This window comes from Elephantulus edwardii, unplaced genomic scaffold (genome assembly GCF_000299155.1).
Source record: "Elephantulus edwardii isolate Elephantulus edwardi_28Jun2011 unplaced genomic scaffold, EleEdw1.0 scaffold00001, whole genome shotgun sequence".
Lineage (NCBI taxonomy): Eukaryota > Metazoa > Chordata > Mammalia > Macroscelidea > Macroscelididae > Elephantulus > Elephantulus edwardii.
The window spans coordinates 350,517-371,917 of record NW_006399751.1 but is presented as its reverse complement, the minus strand read 5'-3'; the positions used below and the strand labels follow the sequence as shown (position 1 = coordinate 371,917).

Below are 21,401 nucleotides of genomic sequence, written 5' to 3'. Positions count from 1 at the left end.
TTACAAGGCTTGGTCCCCGTGATTGTAACCATCGCCCGCACGCTCTGGGGTGCAGGCCTTCAAGAAGCAAGAGGAGAAGATATCGCAAGGAGTTCAAAACCTTTGAATTTAAGTTGCTTCAGGGCTTGTGAGGCATTCTTTACAAACGGAGTCTGGGGGTCTGGGCACTGGGACACTTCCGGGGATCGCCCCAAATTCCCTTCCCTCGTCGCCTTCTCATCCCAACCTCCGGTGTCTCCCCAGCAACCCACAAGAAGCGGGCGTTTGGGCACCTCTCTGCCCGGACCGTTGAGGCTGCTCAAGTGGCCGATTTCTAGGTGGCACGAAGCGAGCGCGTGAGGCGGTTCTAGGCCCCGTATTCACGGTCTAAACCCGAAGGAGCTCTTTCCGGAGCCAGCGGGCCAAAGTCAGGGGAGAGGCAAACGCCGACCTCACCTGAAGCCATAAGGTCGAGGCTCGCCAGCGAGTCACGTTGCAAATGCTAACTAACTTCAGCCGAGTAGGACCTCACAGCGCAAAACGGAAACCTGCCCTGCAGCTCAAGCTCCCCGCCCGAGCCGCGGGGATGCCCTGCTCCGATTGGCCAGCCGGTACCCAATAATAATTCTTTTTCTTTCATTGGTCGCTCAACCACTGTGAGGCGCACTGGTTGGCTGAAGCTTCGTAAACCGGAAGCTCAAGGAAGCGACGTACAATCGGTCGAAGACAATGCCACTCATACCTTTGTTCCTATTGGCCAATATTCATTTACGCCTCCATTCTCTATATTAGAGGCGCTTCCACTAGAGGCGCTCTGATTGGCTGATTCTTCGATAACAACAAGCAAGCGGGAACACGCTCAAGGAAGTCTGATACAATTGGTAGAGGTCTATGTCACTCACGTCGTGCGGAGCTGGTGAAAAAAAGAGCGGTAGGTCAAGTTTTTAGCGGTCTCTTTTTTGAACTTTCTGGCGGGAGGAAGTTGTGAGAAAGTTTTCTAGGCCTATTGCAAAACACAGATGAAAATATTAAAACTTTGGTTTCTGCACCTTCTCGCCAACATGTTAGTGAAGTTACCTATTTTTATGCAGACAGTGGCTAATTGGGTAAATTAAAAATATTGTCCTTGGAATTCCAAAGTCTCTAAGAAGGATTAGACAGTTCCCAATATCTCACGTGGAAGAATTTGCCCACATTGCAATGAATTTCCGGCTACCAGACAAGGCACATCTTCCTTTATTACCTCTGTATTTCCTGAAATATTTCGATCCCAGTCAAATCTTTATTTATATGATTCTGTGCGTCCTTTCCGCCTTTTCATGCTTATTGGATCATTCAAGATTGTGCCCATGACATCTCTCAGTATTTCATATGGCTTGAATTTATTTCAGTTTTTCAGTTCTTTCAGCTACAGAAATGTCAAGCGAGTACTTCCCACTTTATTCTCCAATTCTAGGTCTCTGCACTTTCCATTATGTTTCTCTTTGTCTTCTCGAGTTGGTCTTTGAAATCTTCTGTTCAGCTCTTTTACTTAAGCATCTCTTCCTTTGTTTTGTTATCTCTGCATTCTAGTGCAGTCCTCTGGGTCTCTTGACATCTGCTTTGGTTTTTTTCTTCATGAATGATATCCTTGATGTCCTCTCACAACGCATCTGATCTTTGATCATGGGTGTTACATGCTTCAAACCTTTTCTTTTTCCTTTTTTTCATTCCAAAAATTTTTTTTGAGAAAAAGCCTCGCCATCTTTATTGTGTTTTTTTTTTTAATTTCCATTCATTCATTCACTGTTGCACTTTTCTCCCCTCCCAACCCTAGCCCCTAGTACACTACCCTCTTGGAAAAGTAAAAGAAAAATTATTTCATTACAATCCCTCTCCCAGGTCCACTCCAGTATGCAGCCTTCGCTCTGGACTCCTGTCATGACAAAAATACCTAATCACATATCCCTTTTAAATAGTTTTCTCCCTCATCTGTTTTAGTGCACTATACATTATTGAACCCATCTTAGTCTCCTCCCAACCCCGAGGTCAGTCCTGCTTTACAACAGTGGCCCCATGCAGTATTTGTCCTTTTGTGACTGAGATACTTCACTCAGCATAATGTCCTCCAGGGTCACCCATTTTGAATACTATTGCATGAGCTCCTTGTTTTTCCAATGCAGCGTAGTATTCCATTGTGTGAATATACCACAGCTTCTCTATCCATTTGTTCAACTCCTTGCTATTGTGAACAGAGCTGCAATAAACATGGGTGTGCATATATCTGCTTGGATGTCAGTTATGGTCTCTTTGAGGTATATTCCCAGTAGTGGAATTGCTGGGTCAAATGATGTCTCTATTTGCAGCTTTTTGAGAAAGCGCCATACCGCCTTCCACAATGCTTGCACCATTTTACACTCCCACCAACAGTGAATAAGTGTTCCAGTTTCTCCACAACCTCGCCAGCATTTTTTGCTTGCTGTTCTGTTAAATTTTGCTATTCTGACTGGAGTGAGATGATATCTCATAGTTGTTTTGATTTGCATATCTCTTAGAGCTAGGGATTTTGAACATTTCTTCATGTGCTTGTTAGCCATCAGAATGTCATCTTTGATGAAGTGTCTGTTCATATCCTGTGAAATTGTCTTTTTAACTATGAATGCAGCAACATTCTTCCTCTGTTCTTCATCCTGGCATAATATACCATGTGATTGTCTGATTCAAAGTGGATAATGATAATGAATGAAGAAGTTCAAGCTGTACTGAAGGCATTGGAAATAAAATATGGTCCCAGGAATTGATGGAATACCAGTTGACATGCTTCAAATGACAGATGCAGCCCTAGAAGTCTCACAAGTCTATGCCAGGAAATTTGGAGGACAGTGGCCTGACTGGAAGAGATCCATATTTATTTCTCTTCCCAAGAAACGTGATGATTCAACAGAATGAGGAAATTATTGAACAGAAGAGATTGAGATTGTTCACAGCTTCAGTTTGCTTGGCTCCACAGTCAACACTCTCGGTACCAGTAGCCAGGAAATTAAAAGACGTATTGCCACAGGAAAGTCTGCTGTTAGGGACCTCTCCAAAGTACTGAAGAGCAATGGTGTCTCTCTGGAGACTAAGCTGCGTCTGATACAGGCCAGAGACTTTGATATCACTTGTTATGCATCAGAGATTTGGACAGTGACAAAGGAGGATAGAAGGAGAATTGATGCCTTTGAGCTGTGGTGCTGGAGAAGAGTATTGAGGGTACCATGGACTGCTACGAAAACAAACAAATTCATCCTGGAAAGGGTTAAACTGGGTGGCTCCCTGGAGGCAACGATTCTGAGGGTCTGTCTAACATACTTTGTACATGTTGTAAGAAGGGACCGGTCCTTGGAGAAGGACATCATGCTTGGGAGGGTGGAGAGACAGCGCAGGAGGGGAAGGCCCTCTATGAGGTAGATTGATTCACTGACTGGGGTAATCAGGATGGGTGTATCAGAGACAGTGTGATTGGCACAGGACAGAGTAGAGTTTAGGGCTGTTGTACATAGGGTCACTATGAGTTGCAAGCGACTCGATGGCACATAACAACAACAACATTCTCACCACTGCACCAATGGACAGCTTCATAATGGACAGAGACTGAGGTTGCTGAGAGCTTCAGCTTGCTTGGATCCATCCACAATCAACACTCTTGGCACCAGCAGTCAGGAGATCAGAAGACAAATTGCATTGGGAAAGTCTGATGTCACGGATTCCATGAAAAAGAACATAGCCTCAATATTGGAAGAGGACTCATCAATAACCTTTGTTATGCGGATGACACATTGTTATTTGCTGAAAGTAAAAAGGACTTGAGGCACTTGCTGCCAAAGATCAGAAACCGCAGCTTTCAATATGGACTGCATTTCAACATCAAGAAAACAAAAATCCTCACCACTGGACAATATCATGATAGCTGGAGAAAAGACTGAAACAGTAAACAACCTTATCTTGCTTGCATCCTCAATCAATATATACTTGGTACGAGCAGTCAAAAAGTCAGGAGACATGTTGCACTGGGAAAGTCTGCAGTCAGAGAACTTTCCATGTTATTGAGGAGCAATGATGTCAGTTTGGGGAGTAAGGTGCGCTTGACTCAAGTCATGGTCTTTTCGATCACTTGCTATGCATCTGAGAGCGGGACAGTGAGTGAGTATGACAGAAGAATTGATGCCTTTGAACTATGTATTGGAGTTAAGTGCTGAACTGCCAAAGAATAAGCAGATATGTGTTGGAGAAGGTACAGCCAGGGTGCTTGTTGGAGGCAATGCTGATAAAGCTTTCTCACATGCTTTCAGCATGTTGCTAGGAGAGGCTATTCCTTGGAGAGAGGCACCATGCTTAGAAAGGTGGAGGGTCAGCGAGAGGATTGTTACACCAGATGGAGGGACACAGTGACAACCACAATGGACTTGAACATGACATAGATCATGAAGATGGTGCAGGAAAGGGCAGTGTTCAGATATGTTGTCATACGGTCCCTATGACTTGAAGTCATTTGATGGCACCTAACAACAACGTTCTATCTACAAGGGAATTGGCTAGTTTCACCATTCTACCAGGTTTAACTTGAGTAGGCACAGCAGCACAATTGGAGAATCCAAAAGAACAGACACGTTTGTCTTGGAGGAAATGCAACAAGTGTGTTCCTTGGAGGCAAAGATGGTGAAACTTTAGCTTGTGACCAAAAATGTTCACATACTTTGGGCATTTTGTCAGAAGGCGTCAATCCTTGAAGGACATCATCATGCTGGGAAAAGTAGAGAGTCAGTGAAAGAGGAAGAGCGTTAAGTAGATGGATCGACTCAGTGGCTTCACTAAAACACTTGAAGGCAACAAAGACTAGAGGATGATGCAGGATTAAGCAAGGTTTCCACCTGTGTACCGAGGGTCACCTTGAGCCAGAACTGACTTGACACATAACAAAACATTCAAATAATTTTTTATTGATATTCCAGTCTTTAAAAATACAAAGAATGTATAAGAAAAATATAAGTTTCTTTTCCCCCACAACAATACAAAGTCCTAAAATCTTTGGATTCCATTTCTACATGGTAAAAATACACACAAGTTTCAGAGATATTGTAGGTCAGGTTCCAGACCATTGCAATACAGAGAGTCACACAAATATTCTTGTTTCTCAGTGTGTGCAAGTTTTGTTTACACTAAAATGTAGTCCATTAAGTATGCAACAGTATTATGAAAAAGGTTTGAATCATGGAGAAGATGACTCACATGAGACAGACATGAAGCATGAGCAGCTGGGGGGAATGACATTAATAGACTTGCTTGACACAGAGTTGCCATAAACCTTCAGTTTGCAAAAAGAAACAAAACCAAAGAAACCAACATCTTCAAAGTGCAGTATGAGGTATGCTATTAGCTGGAGATGATCAGAGGCTGCTTTTAACAAAGCTCATGTGTTTACTGAAGCCCACTCTTGGCCCAACTCAGTCATTTAGGTCCCCTCAAACCTTGCAAGGATTAGTTTGTAATCTCTGGTAGAGTCCTGGGACCTCAGCCTGGAATATCATGTCAGGATCTGAGACAGGAGGCCTTGGGTATCCAAATGAGAGCAGCTTGTGCTTCTTTCAATTGGCCGAATAATGACTATACAACTCATAGTGTGCTATAACAGAAATATCACAAGTAGGCAGATTTTAGGAGCAGAAATACATTTTTTCGTAGTTTTGGAGACTAGAAATCAAAATCCAGGTTAATGGCTGTAGGAGAAAGTGCTTAGTGTCCAATTTGAGGGGAAATCCTTGACTCTCTGTTGCCAGAGTACCCCTTAAATGTGCTCCCTAAGAAAATGATGATGATATAATCCTTAAATTTGGGTTCTTTCTCTTGCTGAATAACAGACAGGAATCTAGGGGGTTTTATGCAAGCAAAGAGAGTTCTTAGGGAAAAGACTTTACAAAGCGAAACTACAGATGTGGAAGGATGAAGCAACACTAGCCCACAGCTCACTGAACAAAACAATTTTTTTTTAAATTTATAAAGGTTTCTTAAATTTATCAAGGATTCTGAAGCTTCGTCTGACATACTTTGAGCATGTTGCAAGGAGGGACTGGTCCTTGGAGAGGGACATCATGTTTGGCAGAGTGGAGGGGCAGCGAAGGAGAGGAAGACCTTTGATGAGATGGATCGATTCTGTGACTGGAGTGGTGGAATAACTGCGGTTGAGACGGCGAGTTTGGCACAGGATAGAACAGCGTTTGGAGCTCTTGTGCACAGGGTCGCTATGAGTCTCAAGCGACTCGATGGCCCATAACAACAACAACAACCAAGGTTTAGGTGAGCAGGAGTTTCGTGATTATTCATAAAGGAAAATGGGGAATTCCAGAAAATGTTTGGTATAATAGGAGTTATGATAATGAAGTGCTCAACGCTGGTTCTTCAAGATCGACATTGTTGCAGAAGCATCTGGGTCCAGAGGCATCACTTATTTTTAAAAATTTCTTTTTAATTTAATTTTATTATTTTGTGTGTGTGTGTACCATCAATTCGGATCTGACTAGTACAGGAGGAGATTGCCCCTCCTTCTCCAGCAGAGCATATGGTGGATTCGAAACACTCACCTCTGGGATTGTAGTGCCATTAGGCCACCAGAACTCCCTAGAGAGGCATCACTTATTATGGGATGGAGTGCATATGCTGTGTCCAGGATCTCCGGTTTGACTTCTCCTGTCTCGTAGATAGCCTCACTTCTTGTCTAGGAAAGTCAGTCCTCAGTTACAAATAGTGTTTCTGCCTGTCCTCCAGGAACTGATTCAAACGTCTTTAGTTTTTAAATAATTATGAAGGAAGTTACTCTAGGAAATGGTTTCACTTCAGACCTGGTTTTAAGGAAGTTAGTCTTGATAATGACTTATCACAGGAATGGTTAACAATCACCAGATGTTAATAGATGGCAGAGTTTAAGCTAAGTATAGGCTATAATTAGAGTCATGATGCTAGCCCAGTTCAAATGGTAAGGGAACAGACCACCGCTTTATGGCAGAACCTCTCCCTAGCCCCACCATTGCAATGGGTGTGGCTAGAAAAGAGCTTTGCAAAGCATCTAGCATGGTTATTGAAGCACATTCTTGGAAATAACATTTGCATGGGATATGCTGTGTATGAATGGATTTGTGTTTTCTTTATAGCAGAGAAGTGCTGTCTTTCAGGAACCTAAATAACTCAATGCATATGCAGACAGAGCGATGTTAGACTCGAGCCTCTCACGTTCTTGTCCAAAGACTTGCTGGTTTAGGTTTCTGTTTCATTGTTCTTAAAGAAAGATAGTTTCTTTATGATTTCTGTGAATAAACAAATAGAAAGTTAGACAAGGCAAGGAGAAGATGCTGATGACGGGGACAGTTTCCCCTTGTGGAATTAGTGGATAAGGCCATTCCTATGCTCCTGACTCTTTTACACTGTACATGTATATTTTACTGCTTGTTACCAAATGGGGTGCAAAAATCACTTCTGGTGTCACCCAGGATTCTCAGAGCTTCGGAGCTGGAATATGAAAAGACCAAAATGATACCTACCATCCACAGAGGGTCGCCTGGAAGGCTCATAGGCTCTGCATTCATCAACGACCTCCTGCAGGCCTGGAGGACAGTCCTTCCCCAGAGGCTCCTGGTACCATTCTGACTGCGCCAGCTCGAAGATCTTTCTAGAATCATAACCTTGTATGGGAATGACAGGGTGAGAGGTTTAAAAACCAGCTCTGGCATGCATATGTCACTTTGGATGCTGATGGAGGGGTGGGGAGAATAGGTATGTGTCTCAGAATTAAAGATTTTTAGTACTGGAAAAGCAGCAGAACTTCAGTGATCCCACTGGCCAGCACAAGGAGGGAGTGTCCCTATTAGAGAACAGAACTTCCTGGAAGCCTTGGTGAGGAACTGTTAATCCACTGGGAGGGACCTCGTCCAAGCTCTGACCCAGCTTTCACACTCCTCACCTTTAAACGGGATCTTCCCAGTGGTGATTTCCCAGAGGACAATTCCAAAGCTAAAAGCAAACCAGGAAACAGAATAACCATAACAAACTTTCCTTTTCCCACACCCCTCTGGAACTTTCAGGAGATTCCATGAATTAGTTAATTGTCACCCCATTGTTTCAATAGGCATTAAACTATTCTCCGTAGGTGGAGTTAGACTTGAACTTTCACATCCTCTTCATCTGCCTTGGAAACCATAGAGAGGACATGCATGTACCTACCTGTATATTTCAGCTTTCACATCATATTTATGAAACACATTTTTCAGTCCCTGAGGTGAGATGTAGGCAGCATAACTGACGGGCTCTGCTCTTTTCTCCTTAGCTTCCCGACTGATGGAAGTCTGTGTTTTGCTCAATTCAAAACCTGCAAGCTAAATAGAGAGGGGACTTGGGACTTAGAACATTTGGGGCTGGAGGTAGGATGGATGGCAGAGGTTAATGCTACCTGTGTTCTCTTACCTTAGGAATTTATTCTCAGTGATGTCTTCTAGTTGTGTAGCTGATACTGCTATTATGTGTTCAACTGATTACAGAGCAGTGCAGAAGAGAAACACAAAGAGATTTCTAGATGCACGTCTCTGATTGCGCTCCGCAGAGACTGTGGGTTTTTAACAGGTTGAACGTCTGTGGCAATCCTGTGTCCAGCAACCCTGTGAGTGTCATTTTTCTGACAGCGTATGCTCACTATGTGTCTCTGTAGCCCATTCTGGCCATTCTCACACTGTGTCAAACTTTTTAAAATTGCTGCTGCACACTTAATAGACTCCCAAACCCAGACGGCCAAACCCACTTCTGCTGAGTAGATTGTGACTGATAGCGAGCCTCCACTGGAGTGCTGAGACTGTGAATCTTTACAGAAGGAAAAGGAAGAGATGGCTTCTCTTTCCCCTGTGGAGTGGATGTGAACGGCTGATCTTTCAGTTCGCTGTCAGACATGTATCATGCTAGGCCACAGATCTCATTAACAGGCGATCGTATAAAAATGCCTTTGATCCACACTGTCACTGTTATGTGTGCCACTGAGTCAGAGTTGACTCGTAGCTGACCTTCCAGCAGGTTTTCAGAGACAGTAAATCAAACGGGAGGAGACAGGCCATCTTTCTTCCATGCAGCAGCTGGTGAATTCACACCTTTGAGATTACAAACCTTTGGGGTTCACTCCTTTGAGATTACAGCACAACTGCTTACCACTCAGCCACCAGAGCTCCCTTTTATATGCACAGGATTGGCTCCATGGCCCCCCCACCCCCACCCCAAGGCTCACTCACCTTCACGTGGTAGCCTTCAGCGACCAGGAAGCTGGAGCTGCTAATGTTCCTGTGTAATTCAGGGTCTTCGGAGTGGTGCAGACTAGAAGAACCAAAGGGGGAAAGCATTTAACGCCCTTTACGGAAATCCTCTTAGGGACTCTGACTCTGTGGATGATAAGACTGCCACAACCATGCCTTCCTTATGGAGTGGTATCCTGTGGTGGCTTTTGTGTTGTTGTGATGCTAGAAGCTGATATTTCAAATGCTGGAAAGGTCACCCATGGTGGACAGGTTGCAGAGGAGTTTCCAGGCTGAGAAGAAGGACTGGACATCCATGTCTGAGATAAAGAGCCTTCGTAAACTCTATGAACAGTGGAAGAACACTGCTGGATAAAGTGCCAGAAGATAAGGTTGGAAGGTAGTTAACACGTTGCCACACACTTTTAAATTGACGACCTTGCTTAGAAACACATTTTGCCATCATTTGTGGCAATGTGTTAAACGGTGACTGGGGAAGAGCTCTGAGTAGAGCCTGCTGTAATGATGTGGATGGAGTGAGGCTTCCACCCAGTGGAGAACCTACATTTGCTCATGTGGCGAGACTCAGAATGAGGAGAGACAGCTTCAGGCAGCCATTAATTATTGGAACATGGAATGTGAGAGGCTTGAATCTAGAAAAATTGGAAGTTGTCAGAAGTGAAATGGAACACATAAAGATAAAAATGGACTGGTATTGACTAATTTTAATCAGATAATCACATGATCTGCTATGCTAGAAATTACACATTGAAAGAAATGGTGTGGCATTCATGATTAAAAGAGCATTTCAAGATTCTCTCCTGAAGTACAATTCTGTGACTCATAGGATCCTGTCAATATGCATACAAAACAGTCCTGTTAATACAATTATTTTAAAATATACACACCAATCACGAAAGCCAGAGATGACGAAATTAAGGATATCTACCAACTATTGCAGTTTGAAATTGATCAGACATGCAATCAAGATACATTAATAATAACTGGTGACTGGAATGCAAAAATTGGAAACACAGAAAGACTGTTAGTTGGAAAATATGGCCTTGGTGTTAGAAATGAGGCTGGAGATCAAATGATAGAACTTTGTACAATGAATATTTATTCATTGCAAATACTCTTTTAAAAAAAAACATAAATGGCAACTATATACATGGACTTTACCTGATGGATTACACAGGAATCAGATTGCCTACATCTATGGAAAGAGATGTTGGAGAAGCTCAATATCAGCAGTTAAAACCAGGCCAGGGGCTGCCTGTGGAACAGACCACTGACTACTCCTATGCAAGTTCAAAGTTAAAATCAAGTCCACAAGAACCAAAGTATAGCTTTGAGTGTATCTCAACTGAATTTAAAAACCATCTTAGAACAGATTTGATGCATTGGACACTAATGACCAAAGGCCAGAGGAGTTTAGAATGACATCAAGGATATCATCCATGACAAAAGCAAGAGGGCATAAAAAACAAGGAAGAAAAAAGAAGGAAAAAAAAACAAGGAAGAAAGAAATTACAAAAATGGATGCCAGAAGAGACTCTAAAACTTGCATTGGAATAAAAAGCAAAACAGGGAAGCAATGCTGAGGTAAGAGAGCTGGGCAAAATATTTCAAAAGGAAGCTAACTGGAAAACTAACTATTGACTATGCTAAGACATTTGACTGTGTGGATCATCTATGAAATTATAGCTAACATAACCAAGAAAGAGAATCCCAGAACACTTAATTGGGCTCAGGCAAAACCAAGGAGCAGTTATCTTAGCAAGGGGACACTGCATGGTTTAAAATGAATGCATCAAATATGCACTAATTAAAGTGTGCATCAGGGTTGTATCCTTTCTCCGTACGTATTTGATCTGTATGCTGAGCAAATAAGTTGAGAAGCTGGGCAATATAACGAAGAATGTTGCATCAGGATTGGAAGAAGACAAATCAACAACCTGCACTATGCAGATAACACAGTTTTGCTTGTAGAAAGTGAAGACAACTTAGAACACTTGCTATAGAAGATCAATGACCACTTTCAATGTGGGATACATATCAACATTAAGAAAACAAAAATCCTCACCACTGGACCGATAGGTGTCCTGATAAATGGAGAAAAGATTGAAGTTGTCAACAGTTTCATTTTCTTTTAATCCATGTCAACACTCATGGTAGCAGCAGTCAAGAAATCAAAAGACATGTTGCACTGGGGGAATCTGCTGTCGAGGAGCTCTCTGAAGTTCTAGAGAACCAGGATGTCCATTTAAGGACCAAAGTGAGCCTAATTCAAGCCATGGTGTTTTCAGTTGCTTCCTGTGCATCTGAAATTTGGACCGTGAATAAGAATAATTGATGCCTTTGAATTGTGGCATTGGTAAAGAGAACTGAATATCCCATGGACTGCATAAAGACCAAACAAAACTATCTTGGGTTACAACCAGAGTGCTCCTTAGAGGCAAGGATGGTGAAACTTCTGACTTGCTTAGGGCGTGTTTTCAGGGGACACTAGTCCTTGAAGTGTAATAGCATGCTAGGAAAGGTAGTGAGTCAGCAAAAGAGAGGAAAACTCCCCATGAGATGGGTTGAGATACTGACAAGCACAATAGCTTGAGAGTGACAGGGGCCATGAGGCTGGCCCAGGATAGGGCAAAGCTCAGATTTTTTGCAGGGTTGTTATGAGTTGTTATGAGTTGACTCGATGGCACCTAACAACAACAACATCCTTGGACAGACAGGAAAAAGGAGGTGCAGGCGAGTCCACGTGCAAGATCTGACAGTTGTGCAGTGAGCACACAGTGGAGCTAAGATGCAGCCCGAGATGTCCACCCTACAAGGAGGTGACAGCCCTTGGGGAGTGTGTGCGATCGAGGCAAACCAAAGTCCTCCTGGCCACGCTGGAACAGGCTTAGGATCCTTCTGCTGAAACAGAATGTGAGCCTGGGGTTCCCATCAACTTACAGGCAAGTACTTTGGTTGAATGGAAGGTCTGGGTCCCCACTGGATGTCAGGGAGTGTTCCCTAGATCAGCTCCTCCCAAAAGCTGACCGTGACCCAAAGATTTAGGGTTCAACTGACTTGCTGAGAAAAGTGCCCTCAGGAGAAGCCAGTGAAGGAGTGAAGGAAGCATAGTGGAGGAGAAATCGAGCAGGGACTGGTTTCTGGGATGTCCCAGAGTCTCAGCTGGATCCCAGGGAACCTGGGAGCATGATTACATCTTGGGTTTGTCCAGCTCGAGGGAAAGGATCTGGACTTTTGTACTCACACCAGTTTGGCAATGTAAGGTTTGGGGGGGATGGGACACTCTAGGGCACTTACAGCTCTCTGAAGGCCACGGGAGCTGCAGTGCCCACCAATAACCATTTAGAGGCTGTAGCTGTGAGCTGTGAAGCAGCAAAGTGTGCAGAGTAGGGCAGGGGTCTGCAAAGCAGTACCCAGGTTTAGATACCATCCGAATGGCCACTGGCAATGTCCCCTACAGCCTTTAAAGTGATTTATCATAAAACCAACCAGTTTAGGGAGAGCCAAGTAGAAAAAATATTACAGTCTCAAGTATAATAGCACTAAGGCTCTTACCTCATTGTTGTTGAGTCAGGACTTACTCAGGGCTGACCCTCCAATGGGTTTTCAGAGGTCATAAATAGCAAAGGAAGAGACTTCCTGACTTTCTCCCATGGAGGATTCAAACCACATACCTTCGGGTTGGCATCTCACTTCCTTACCACTAAGCCACCAGAGCTCCGTCTAGATCATTAGTAGGTAGCTATTCTGATCTAGCTCTTTTTGGTACCCTTTCATCCCGTCTGGTTACCTGTACAAGCCTTTGGCTGCCTCCAAACACAAGAAGATGCGCCCACCGTAGTCCAGGTTCTGTTGCTCATCCAGCAGTTCCCGAAGGGTCCCCAGTTCACAGTGCTCCATGACAATGCAGAACTGGGTGGGATGCTCTGAGGAAGAAGAGTCAGATGAGAGAGAGATCCTGTCCTACTTAGGCCCACCTTGCCCTCCTCCCTATCCCATCTCATTCAGCTTGCTCCCCCATCTCTCAGATTGGGTTAAATACCCCTGGATCTCTTCCTCTTCTTCTTCTGATACTTGCCATTTCTTAAATCTACATCTGGTTGAGTTGTTATTTCAGGAATGCTTTCCCAGCTGAACCATAACCCAAGATGTCAGGAAATGTGTCTCCTTTGCTCACACTGCACTTACAAAAGCAGGAACTTAATAAATGTGTGTGGAATGAATGAATAAACGTATGAATGGATGCTTCCCCTAAGGCAGGGGCTGAGAAGTCTCATAACATACATAATCTTGCACTATTCAGAAAGACAAAGTTTAATCTACAAGTAGATTACACACAGGCACTATGAACAACAGAAACAGGTGAAAAGACTACATCTATAACCATCATGGGTTTGTCATGCATTTCTGCATGCATATTTGTATATGCTGTAAATACACCCATGCATAAAGTAAACAGGTGGCAAAGTGATGTCAACATTTTTATCTTAACCAAACACCCTGAGTTGCTCGTCTCACAGCCTCAGGACCTGGGAGACCTCAGGGTCACAAAGAAGTTACACATCCTGTTTTGGTGAGTTACAGCTGTCTCAAAAGCTTGTGAGCAGCCACTTAAGATGCATCTAATGGTCTGTCCCCATCTTTTTTTTCCCTATAATTATATTTTATTAATTTTCATGAACATTTACAGAGATTTTGGGTTTCCATTCATTCATTGTTGCATTATGTCCCCATCTTTTAATTGTTCTGGATTTACCACTCTTCATAATGTTATCCATAATTTGTTACGACTCACACAGTCAAATGTATGCTCAAAAAATGAGTATATTTCTGTTTTTAGTTTTTAGATTGTTGTTGTTATGTACCATTGAGTCAGAACTGACTCACAGCTGACGCTCCAATGGGTTTTCAGAGGCAGTAAATTGCATGGCAGGAGACTGACCATCTTTCTTCGAAGGAGCAACTGGGGGATTTGAACTGCATGCCTTTAGGTTGACAGTGCAGCTCCTTGTCCATAAGTAACCCAGGCTCCTTAGTTTTGGGATTAGATCTATATTAATGATGATCAAGGGATTGGATTCCTTGTTCAGATCAGTTTTAGAATTTTTAAAAAGGTTTTATACTATTTTATAGCAACAAAATGCGCCCTTCACCAAGGCAATCTTCTGAACACGGCTTCTAGTGGAATGCCAGGGGGAGAGAAGTGCAAACCGACTGACAGATTGACTGGCAACTCCACCTCTACTCTCTTGAGGACTTATATGGGGACTTATATACCTTGAATACAAAAAGTAATCGTCAAAATGATAACACTTTATAGATTCCACTCTTTCAAAAAAAAAATTAAAATAACACTTTACAACTCAGACTATCTAGCCACTAAAAGCATGATCTATCCCAGAAGCACCCCTTACCTGTTTCATCAATGCAAATCCCAAACACACGCAGGATGTTGGGGGAGTCAAATTTTTTCATGGTTCTGATCTCATTATGAAAAGTACTCTTCACATGTCTGTGAGAGAGGAGAAACAAAAGAACAAAAAGAACTGGAAGATTCCTTGGAGAATTTTGACAGTAGTGATCCTGTGTGTGTGTGTGTGTGTGTGTGTGTGTGTGTGTGTGTGTGTGTGTGTACATGTATGAAGTGAGATATCTTCAGAATCTTTTAGAGGTGAGAGCTGGTGGTGTCCTAAGCTAGTTACTGAAAACAAGGTATACTTAAATATATTCACACAACAGAAGGTAAAGTGACTTCCTAAGAGTTTCTAAAGATCACAATGGGGCTTGCTGATTGGTTTTCAGCATTTCAAACAGCCTTACAGAACGGTACTTATGATTTTTTTTTTTTTTTTTTTTGCAGATGATACAACTTTACTTGCTGAAAATGAGGAGGACTTGAAGCATCTGTTGCAGAGGTACTTATGATTTTATAATGATATTTTTCTTTATTAGATATATGTATCATTTTATTAGGGTAGAAGCTATATAACACAAAATTAGACATTTTAATGCTGCTTATGTCTGCAATTTAGAGACATTAGCCACATTCACAATGTTGCGCAGCCAGGTACCATGATCTATTTCCACATTTTTTTTCGTCACTTCAGACAGAAACTCTGCAAGCACTTTCAGCAAGCACTCTTCTTTGGTCTGTGTGTATCCTACAGAGCTTGTGTAAGTGCTCAAATAAGGGATCATCTGACAGTTATACTTTTGTGTCTGTCTTGCCTCCCTCAGCATCAGGTTTTCAAGGCTTATCCATGTATTAGATCCTCATTTATCCTGATGGCTGAATAGTAATCTTATTATATGCACACACCACATTTTCTTCATTCATCTACTGATGGTCTAGGGTCATTTCCTTTCTTTTTTTTACTCTTGTAAAGTTGACTGCAATGAACACTAGTATACAAGTAGCTGTTTGGGTCCTTCTTTTGAAGACTTTTGGATACACAGCAAGGGCTGGGTAGCCATGAGGAAGCAGTGAAATAGAGGACAATCTGAAGCGACTTACCTGCTGCTGCCCTGGGACTTGTTGAACACTTTGATGGCCACTGGGCATTTGCAGTACTCTCCTTTATACAGGGTGCTGTATTTACTTTTCCTTAGCTCAATCCAGGGGGACCCCGAAAGCTCCTCCCTCCTAATCTCCTTGATGTGTTCTTGTGGGAGCTCCTTCATGGGTTTCTTCAAGTCTAACCTCAGGCCGAGAAAGAAGGAAACAAAGGGTCAATGAGACTAGGAATGTGTCATTTGAGAAGAGGCCTCTTAGTGACATGTTAATGAGGCATTCCACACGGATCCAAACTGGCTTGGCCTGGAGCATCCAGCTCATCTGAGGGAGAGGGTGCAATGGCTGTGAGTGACTGAGAGAGACACAGCTAAAGGCTGAACGGAAGTGTATCAAGAACATTGTTCCTATCTCCAAATCCTGCTTGTATCTCCACCCTCAATCTCTATCCCCACTCGCCTCTCATTTCAGAGGTCTCTGTACTCCTCATTAGCCATAAACTCAACTCATTGCCATCAATTTGGATCCAACTCATAGCTGACTCTCCACTGAGTTTCAGAGGCAGTAAATCACGTGGGAGAAGATTGTCCATCCTTCTCCCTTGTGCCACTGGAGGATTTGAACTGCCAGAGAGGTGTAGATGTAGGGTTAGCAGAACCACCAGATCCATAAGCACATCTAGAAAACCTTTCAGCTGCCCAGCTCAGAGTGTGGACAAGGGCAGGGCTAGGGAGACTGGACTTCAAGTGTGCACAGTCAGAAGCAGCAGGGCACGTGATAACTTACATTTCTTCAAGGCTTCCATGATCCCATTCAACTCTTCCAGTAAAGATTCTAGATTTTCCTTTTCTGAAGAAAAAAGAGCAGCAGATAGTAAGAACTGAAAATGCAAATGAAAGCTATAATAGGATACTTGGGTTTTTATCTGCCATATTCACTGTGGCAGGAATGTGGCTGATTACCATTCTCCAGCTTTTGATTTCAAAGTACACAGGAAATGCTTGGTAACATTTGACCATGTGACTTGCTTTGGAAAAAAAATGCAGTGAAAGAGATGGGTTCCACTTCCCAGTGGAATATGTGTGTGTGTGTGTGTACCTATATCTATATCTATATCTATATATCATCTATATCTATATATCTATATCTATATATGGTGTTTTGGGGTTTTTTTTTTCTTTTTCCTCATTGCACAAAAGTGGCTGCTTTGGGAGTCTCGGAAATGTAGGTTAATATGGAAGTACACTCATTGAATTAGGTCAACACAGAAGTGCTGTAGTAGACTGTACCCTGGAAAGCTGAACTATAACATATCAGGTGCCTTGAGAAGTCTCCTGGACTATGTGCTCTAATGAGAAAGAAAAGTTTTTAAAAATAGCATAATCAAACCTATATTGCTCTATATGCTCAGAAGTCTTTTTTTAAATTTTATTTTATTATTTTTCTGTGTGTACCGTCAAATCAGATCTCACTGGTACAGGAGGAGATTGTCCCTCCTTCTCCAGCAGAGCATCTGGTAGATTTGAACCGCATACCTCTGGGATTGCAGTGCAGCCTCTTGCCACTAGGCCACCAGAGCTCCCTTCAGAAATATTTTTTTAGGAATTAATAACAAACTGGAGTGGGTAGAGAAAATGGGAAATATCTGGCAGGGATCTAGAAAGACAGGGTAATGGTGGACATAGTTCAATTATGATTACTTTTATAGAACATAGTGAATGGAAATGATTGTGTGAAATACAAAATGAATGAAAGATAGTGTGAAACGTGTGTAAGAACTTTGTTATATATAAAAGAACTGATAACAAACTAATTTAGCGTGACCACCCATACTCATCTGCCCAAGACTGAGGGCTTGCTGGGAGGTAGGGCATTCATTGTTAAAACTGGGCATGTCTCTAATGGAAAGAAGTCTTGGAGAAAGAAGACTGTCTCCCATTGGCAGTAGAAGTGGAATTGGTACAACCTCTGTAGGGGAGACACTCTATCACAATTTTTAACGTGCTTATTCTTTGAGCCACTTAGATCCACAAATTCCACTTCTAGAAAATGTCCTGAAAGTATGCTGAAAGAGACAGAAATTATCTCTTTAACAGCACTATTTACAAGAGTGAAAAATGGGAAACGAAAGGTCCACAGATAGGGAGCTACTTAAATATGACATGGTTCAGTCATAGTCTTGAACAAAACAGATGACTCTGGATATTTCTAGCAAACAATATTCCAGATGAACTCCTGTCAAAAGCAAGCAGCAGCATGCAGTAATCAGTATACTCCTAAGTGGCTAACAAAGTCAGCAACTTTCAAAATGCATGAACTTAAATCTCTGGAAGGCTGTTTACCGAACTGGTAAGACATCTGGGGGAGGCCCATTGTGGTCAAGGTCAAGAGGGAGATTTACATTCTGTGCCCTTTTTGTTCCTTTTGTATTTGGTACTATGTAGTTCTACTAAATAATGGGGGGAAAATATTTGTCGGTAGATATGAGTGCAGGAAGTGAATCTTGCTGGTGGCAGGAATGTGCCACACACTTCAAAAGGAAGTGGCCTGCTGACGTTGACTATTATGAAAGGTCAATCCTGCCCTTCAATTTGAAGGAACCACCTTCTAGAATCGTGTCAAAGAGAGGATGCAAAGGCAAAGGAGACTCATCAAGTCCTTTTTCTCCCTTGACTTCCCCAAATTTCAGCAGCCTCCACCATACTGTTGTTGTGTGCCTTCGAGTCATACATATCTAAGTCATGGACATCAGGAGTTCTGGGCACGTGGATAACCAGTTACCACTCAGTGGATTCCAATTCTTGGCGACCCCATGTGGTACCATGTAAAACTGCTCCCTGGGGTTTTCTTGGGTATAATCTTTACAAAAGCAAATCTCCAGTCCTGTCTCTGCCCCTTTGGGTGCATTCGAGCCACTAAACCTTTAGTGGCTGGTTGATGAGAACCCTGGTAGCCTAACAGTTCAGCATTCAGTGGCTAACCAAAAGTCAAGGACCCAAATCTGTTAAGTGACTGGCCAGTTGCTCCAGTAAAGATTACAGCCTAGAAAATCCTACGTGACAGCTCTATTCTGTCCTGTGAGTTCACTAGGAGTAAAACAATATTACTCCATGGCACCTAACAACAATAACAACAGATCATACAAACTATTTGTACCATCCAGGGAGCTTGACTACTTGGACAGAGTGCTACTTAAACCTTTGCCTCCTTCCTTTTCCTTTGGGAATCAAAGTTGGATTAAAGTGCACCCATTTGGCCCTCCTTTACACCACCCCCCCAAAAAAAGAAAACCATACGGCTGTCTTTCTCTGCATCCTGCAGATCTTCCTTTTGCCAGGATCTCCCATGTAAGGTGTTTACAAGAAGCCTCCGTTGGTCAGCCTGCAGCAGCAGCGAGAGCTCCTCGCAGACATCTCTCAGTCTCTTGCTGACGTCACCGAAGAGTATTCTGTCTTTCCTCGCCTTTAGGAACTTGAGGATGTGCGATTTATTGTTGAATTTTTCCATCCGCTTCTTCGCCTCCTCCAGGACTGTCTGGAAACGGAGCAGGGCCTCCGTTAGCGGGGCGGACAGCGTCTTCTCTCCATGGTCCTGGAGCATCTTCAGCGGCACCAACAGGCCACGGACGCGTTCCCCCAAGCGCTGGCACTGGTTCTGGCAGTACTCCATCTCTTCACACTGTGTGTAGACAAGGTGGCCTAAGGAGATGATCTGTCCCAGTGTATCCATGCCTGGAAGAAATCGATGGAATTCCTTTACGTCTCAGAATCTCCGGAAGATATAAGGGAGAACCAAGTGTGTCTGATCTAAAGACCTAAAGAGGCCTCCCCCTCATTCCTGAATCTGTTCTGAGAAGTGCCAGCCCAACTAGGATGAAATCTCCCAGCCCCCTTTGAGGCTAGCTACGGCCCTTTGACTAGTTCTCACCAGTGATGAGGAGAAGTTGTAAATACTGCTTTGAGTTTAGGTAGGATTGCCTTGACTCTCTTTCCCCTTCTGGTATAAGATGTGCAGGATGATGGGGCCGTAAGGCAGGCAGAACCCCAGCATGGCAGGACCCTGGGTCCTTGAATCACTGGAGGAGAGTCACTCACAGACCTGAAACCACAGACACCTGTCGTGGACTGTTGAGTGAGTAAGGAATGTGCCTGTTGTTATTTGCTGTCAAGGTGGAACCAATTCGTAGCCGACCCTCCTGTGAATTTTCAGAGGCAGTAAATGGCAAAGGAGGAGACTATCTATCTTCCTACCACAGAGTAGCTAATGGATTTGAAGCACAAGCCTTTGAGTTGGCTGTGTACCTCTTTACCACTAAGCCACCAGAGGTAACCTCCTTTAGGTTTGGGCCATTACAGTTTGGATCTGTTAGTTGTTTAGTCTGTATATGGCACAGTGCATAGGATACATTTAAAGGTCGGCAGGTGACTCAAATGAGTGAAGTGAGGTGGCCTAGTAACAGAACCTATATGCTCTACAATCACAAAGAAATATTCTTCCTCCCATTTTCCTTGGGACACGGGACTTCCCAGTCTCTCCTGTCTCCATTTCTGACAGAGGCAAGAGCACAGACTCCTGTTCACCACAGACAGCACTAAACAAATTAGCGACCAATGATCACTTTACCGTGTTAAAAAGCAGAGACATCACATTGAAGACTAAGGCGCACCTGACCCAACGGACAGTGAATAAGGAAGACCGAAAAAGACATGTCGTTGTTGTTGTAGTTATGTGCCATCGAGTCGCTTGCGACTCATAGCGACCCTATGTACAAGAGCTCTAAATGCTGTTCTATCCTGTGCCAACGAGACATTTGAATTATGATTGGTGAGGGATATGAACGATGTCCTGGACTGTCAGAAGAATGAACAGATCTATCTTAGCAGAAGCACCCCAAGAATGCTCCTTGGAAGTGAGCGTGCTAAGGCTTTGTCTCACATAGCTTGGCTTTGTTAGGCACCCGTCCCTGGAGAAGAATATCATACTTAGTGAAGTAGAGTCAGAAAAAGAGGAAGACCCTCACTGAGATGGACCGCCACAGTCGCTGTAACAATGGGCTCTAACACGCAGCAGTTGTGAGGATGGAGCAGGACTGAGCCGTGTTTTCTGCCGAGCACGGGGCTGCAATGAGTCAGATCCAACTCAATGACATCTCCCAACACAGTCCTATAACAAAGAACACTGCAGATGTGTAATGACGGAGGCAACAGATCCCTAGTCTCATCACCAGGATGACCAGAGATTGGAGAGCTCAGGCCCCAAAGAGGCCAAGGGCTATTACCTAGTAAGTCATCCGTGGCTGGACTTCAAGGATAAAGGGCCCAGTGATAGATGATATCCCAGCACTTCAAAAGCAGCCAGAAATATGTATTCTGTTTTTTTCTTATAGGGAAGAGCATGAACGCCAGCCCCCACTACCATGAATTGTGCAGTCAAGTTTCCCACATTTGGGGAAATCGCAGGGGTCATTACATCCAGGTGCAATGGATAAGCCTCTCCCTGGGAAAACCACCTTCACGATCATGGTATCTCCCCGGCCAGGTAAGTATTCCTATATTCAGTTTCTAAATTACTTTGAAATATTTGAATCAAGTGAAGAAGTGTTTGCAAAGCTG

The 21,401-nt window shown here is 43.3% G+C and overlaps 1 protein-coding gene across 1 annotated transcript; it reads right to left on the bottom strand.

The window, feature by feature from the left end:
* Positions 1-19,518, bottom strand: MLKL (mixed lineage kinase domain-like). Its single transcript, XM_006878861.1, has 10 exons — positions 19,086-19,518; positions 15,793-15,973; positions 14,693-14,790; positions 13,069-13,204; positions 9,258-9,339; positions 8,209-8,360; positions 7,949-7,998; positions 7,530-7,670; positions 144-313; positions 1-57 (listed from the first exon to the last, which is right to left on the bottom strand). Exons 1-10 carry the CDS (start codon positions 19,516-19,518, stop codon positions 1-3), a joined length of 1,500 nt encoding a protein of 499 aa, XP_006878923.1.
* Positions 19,519-21,401: the final 1,883 nt, after the last annotated feature.

Excerpts from the sequence above, each read along its gene's own strand:
- MLKL (XM_006878861.1), bottom strand. The coding sequence starts at position 19,518 with ATGGATACACTGGGACAGATCATCTCCTTAGGCCACCTTGTCTACACA. Across the intron at positions 8,361-9,257 it reads CTGAAGGCTACCACGTGAAG|CTTGCAGGTTTTGAATTGAG; the intron begins GTGAGTGAGCCT and ends CTCTCTATTTAG. Across the intron at positions 7,999-8,208 it reads GTGAAAGCTGAAATATACAG|CTTTGGAATTGTCCTCTGGG; the intron begins GTAGGTACATGC and ends GTTTGCTTTTAG.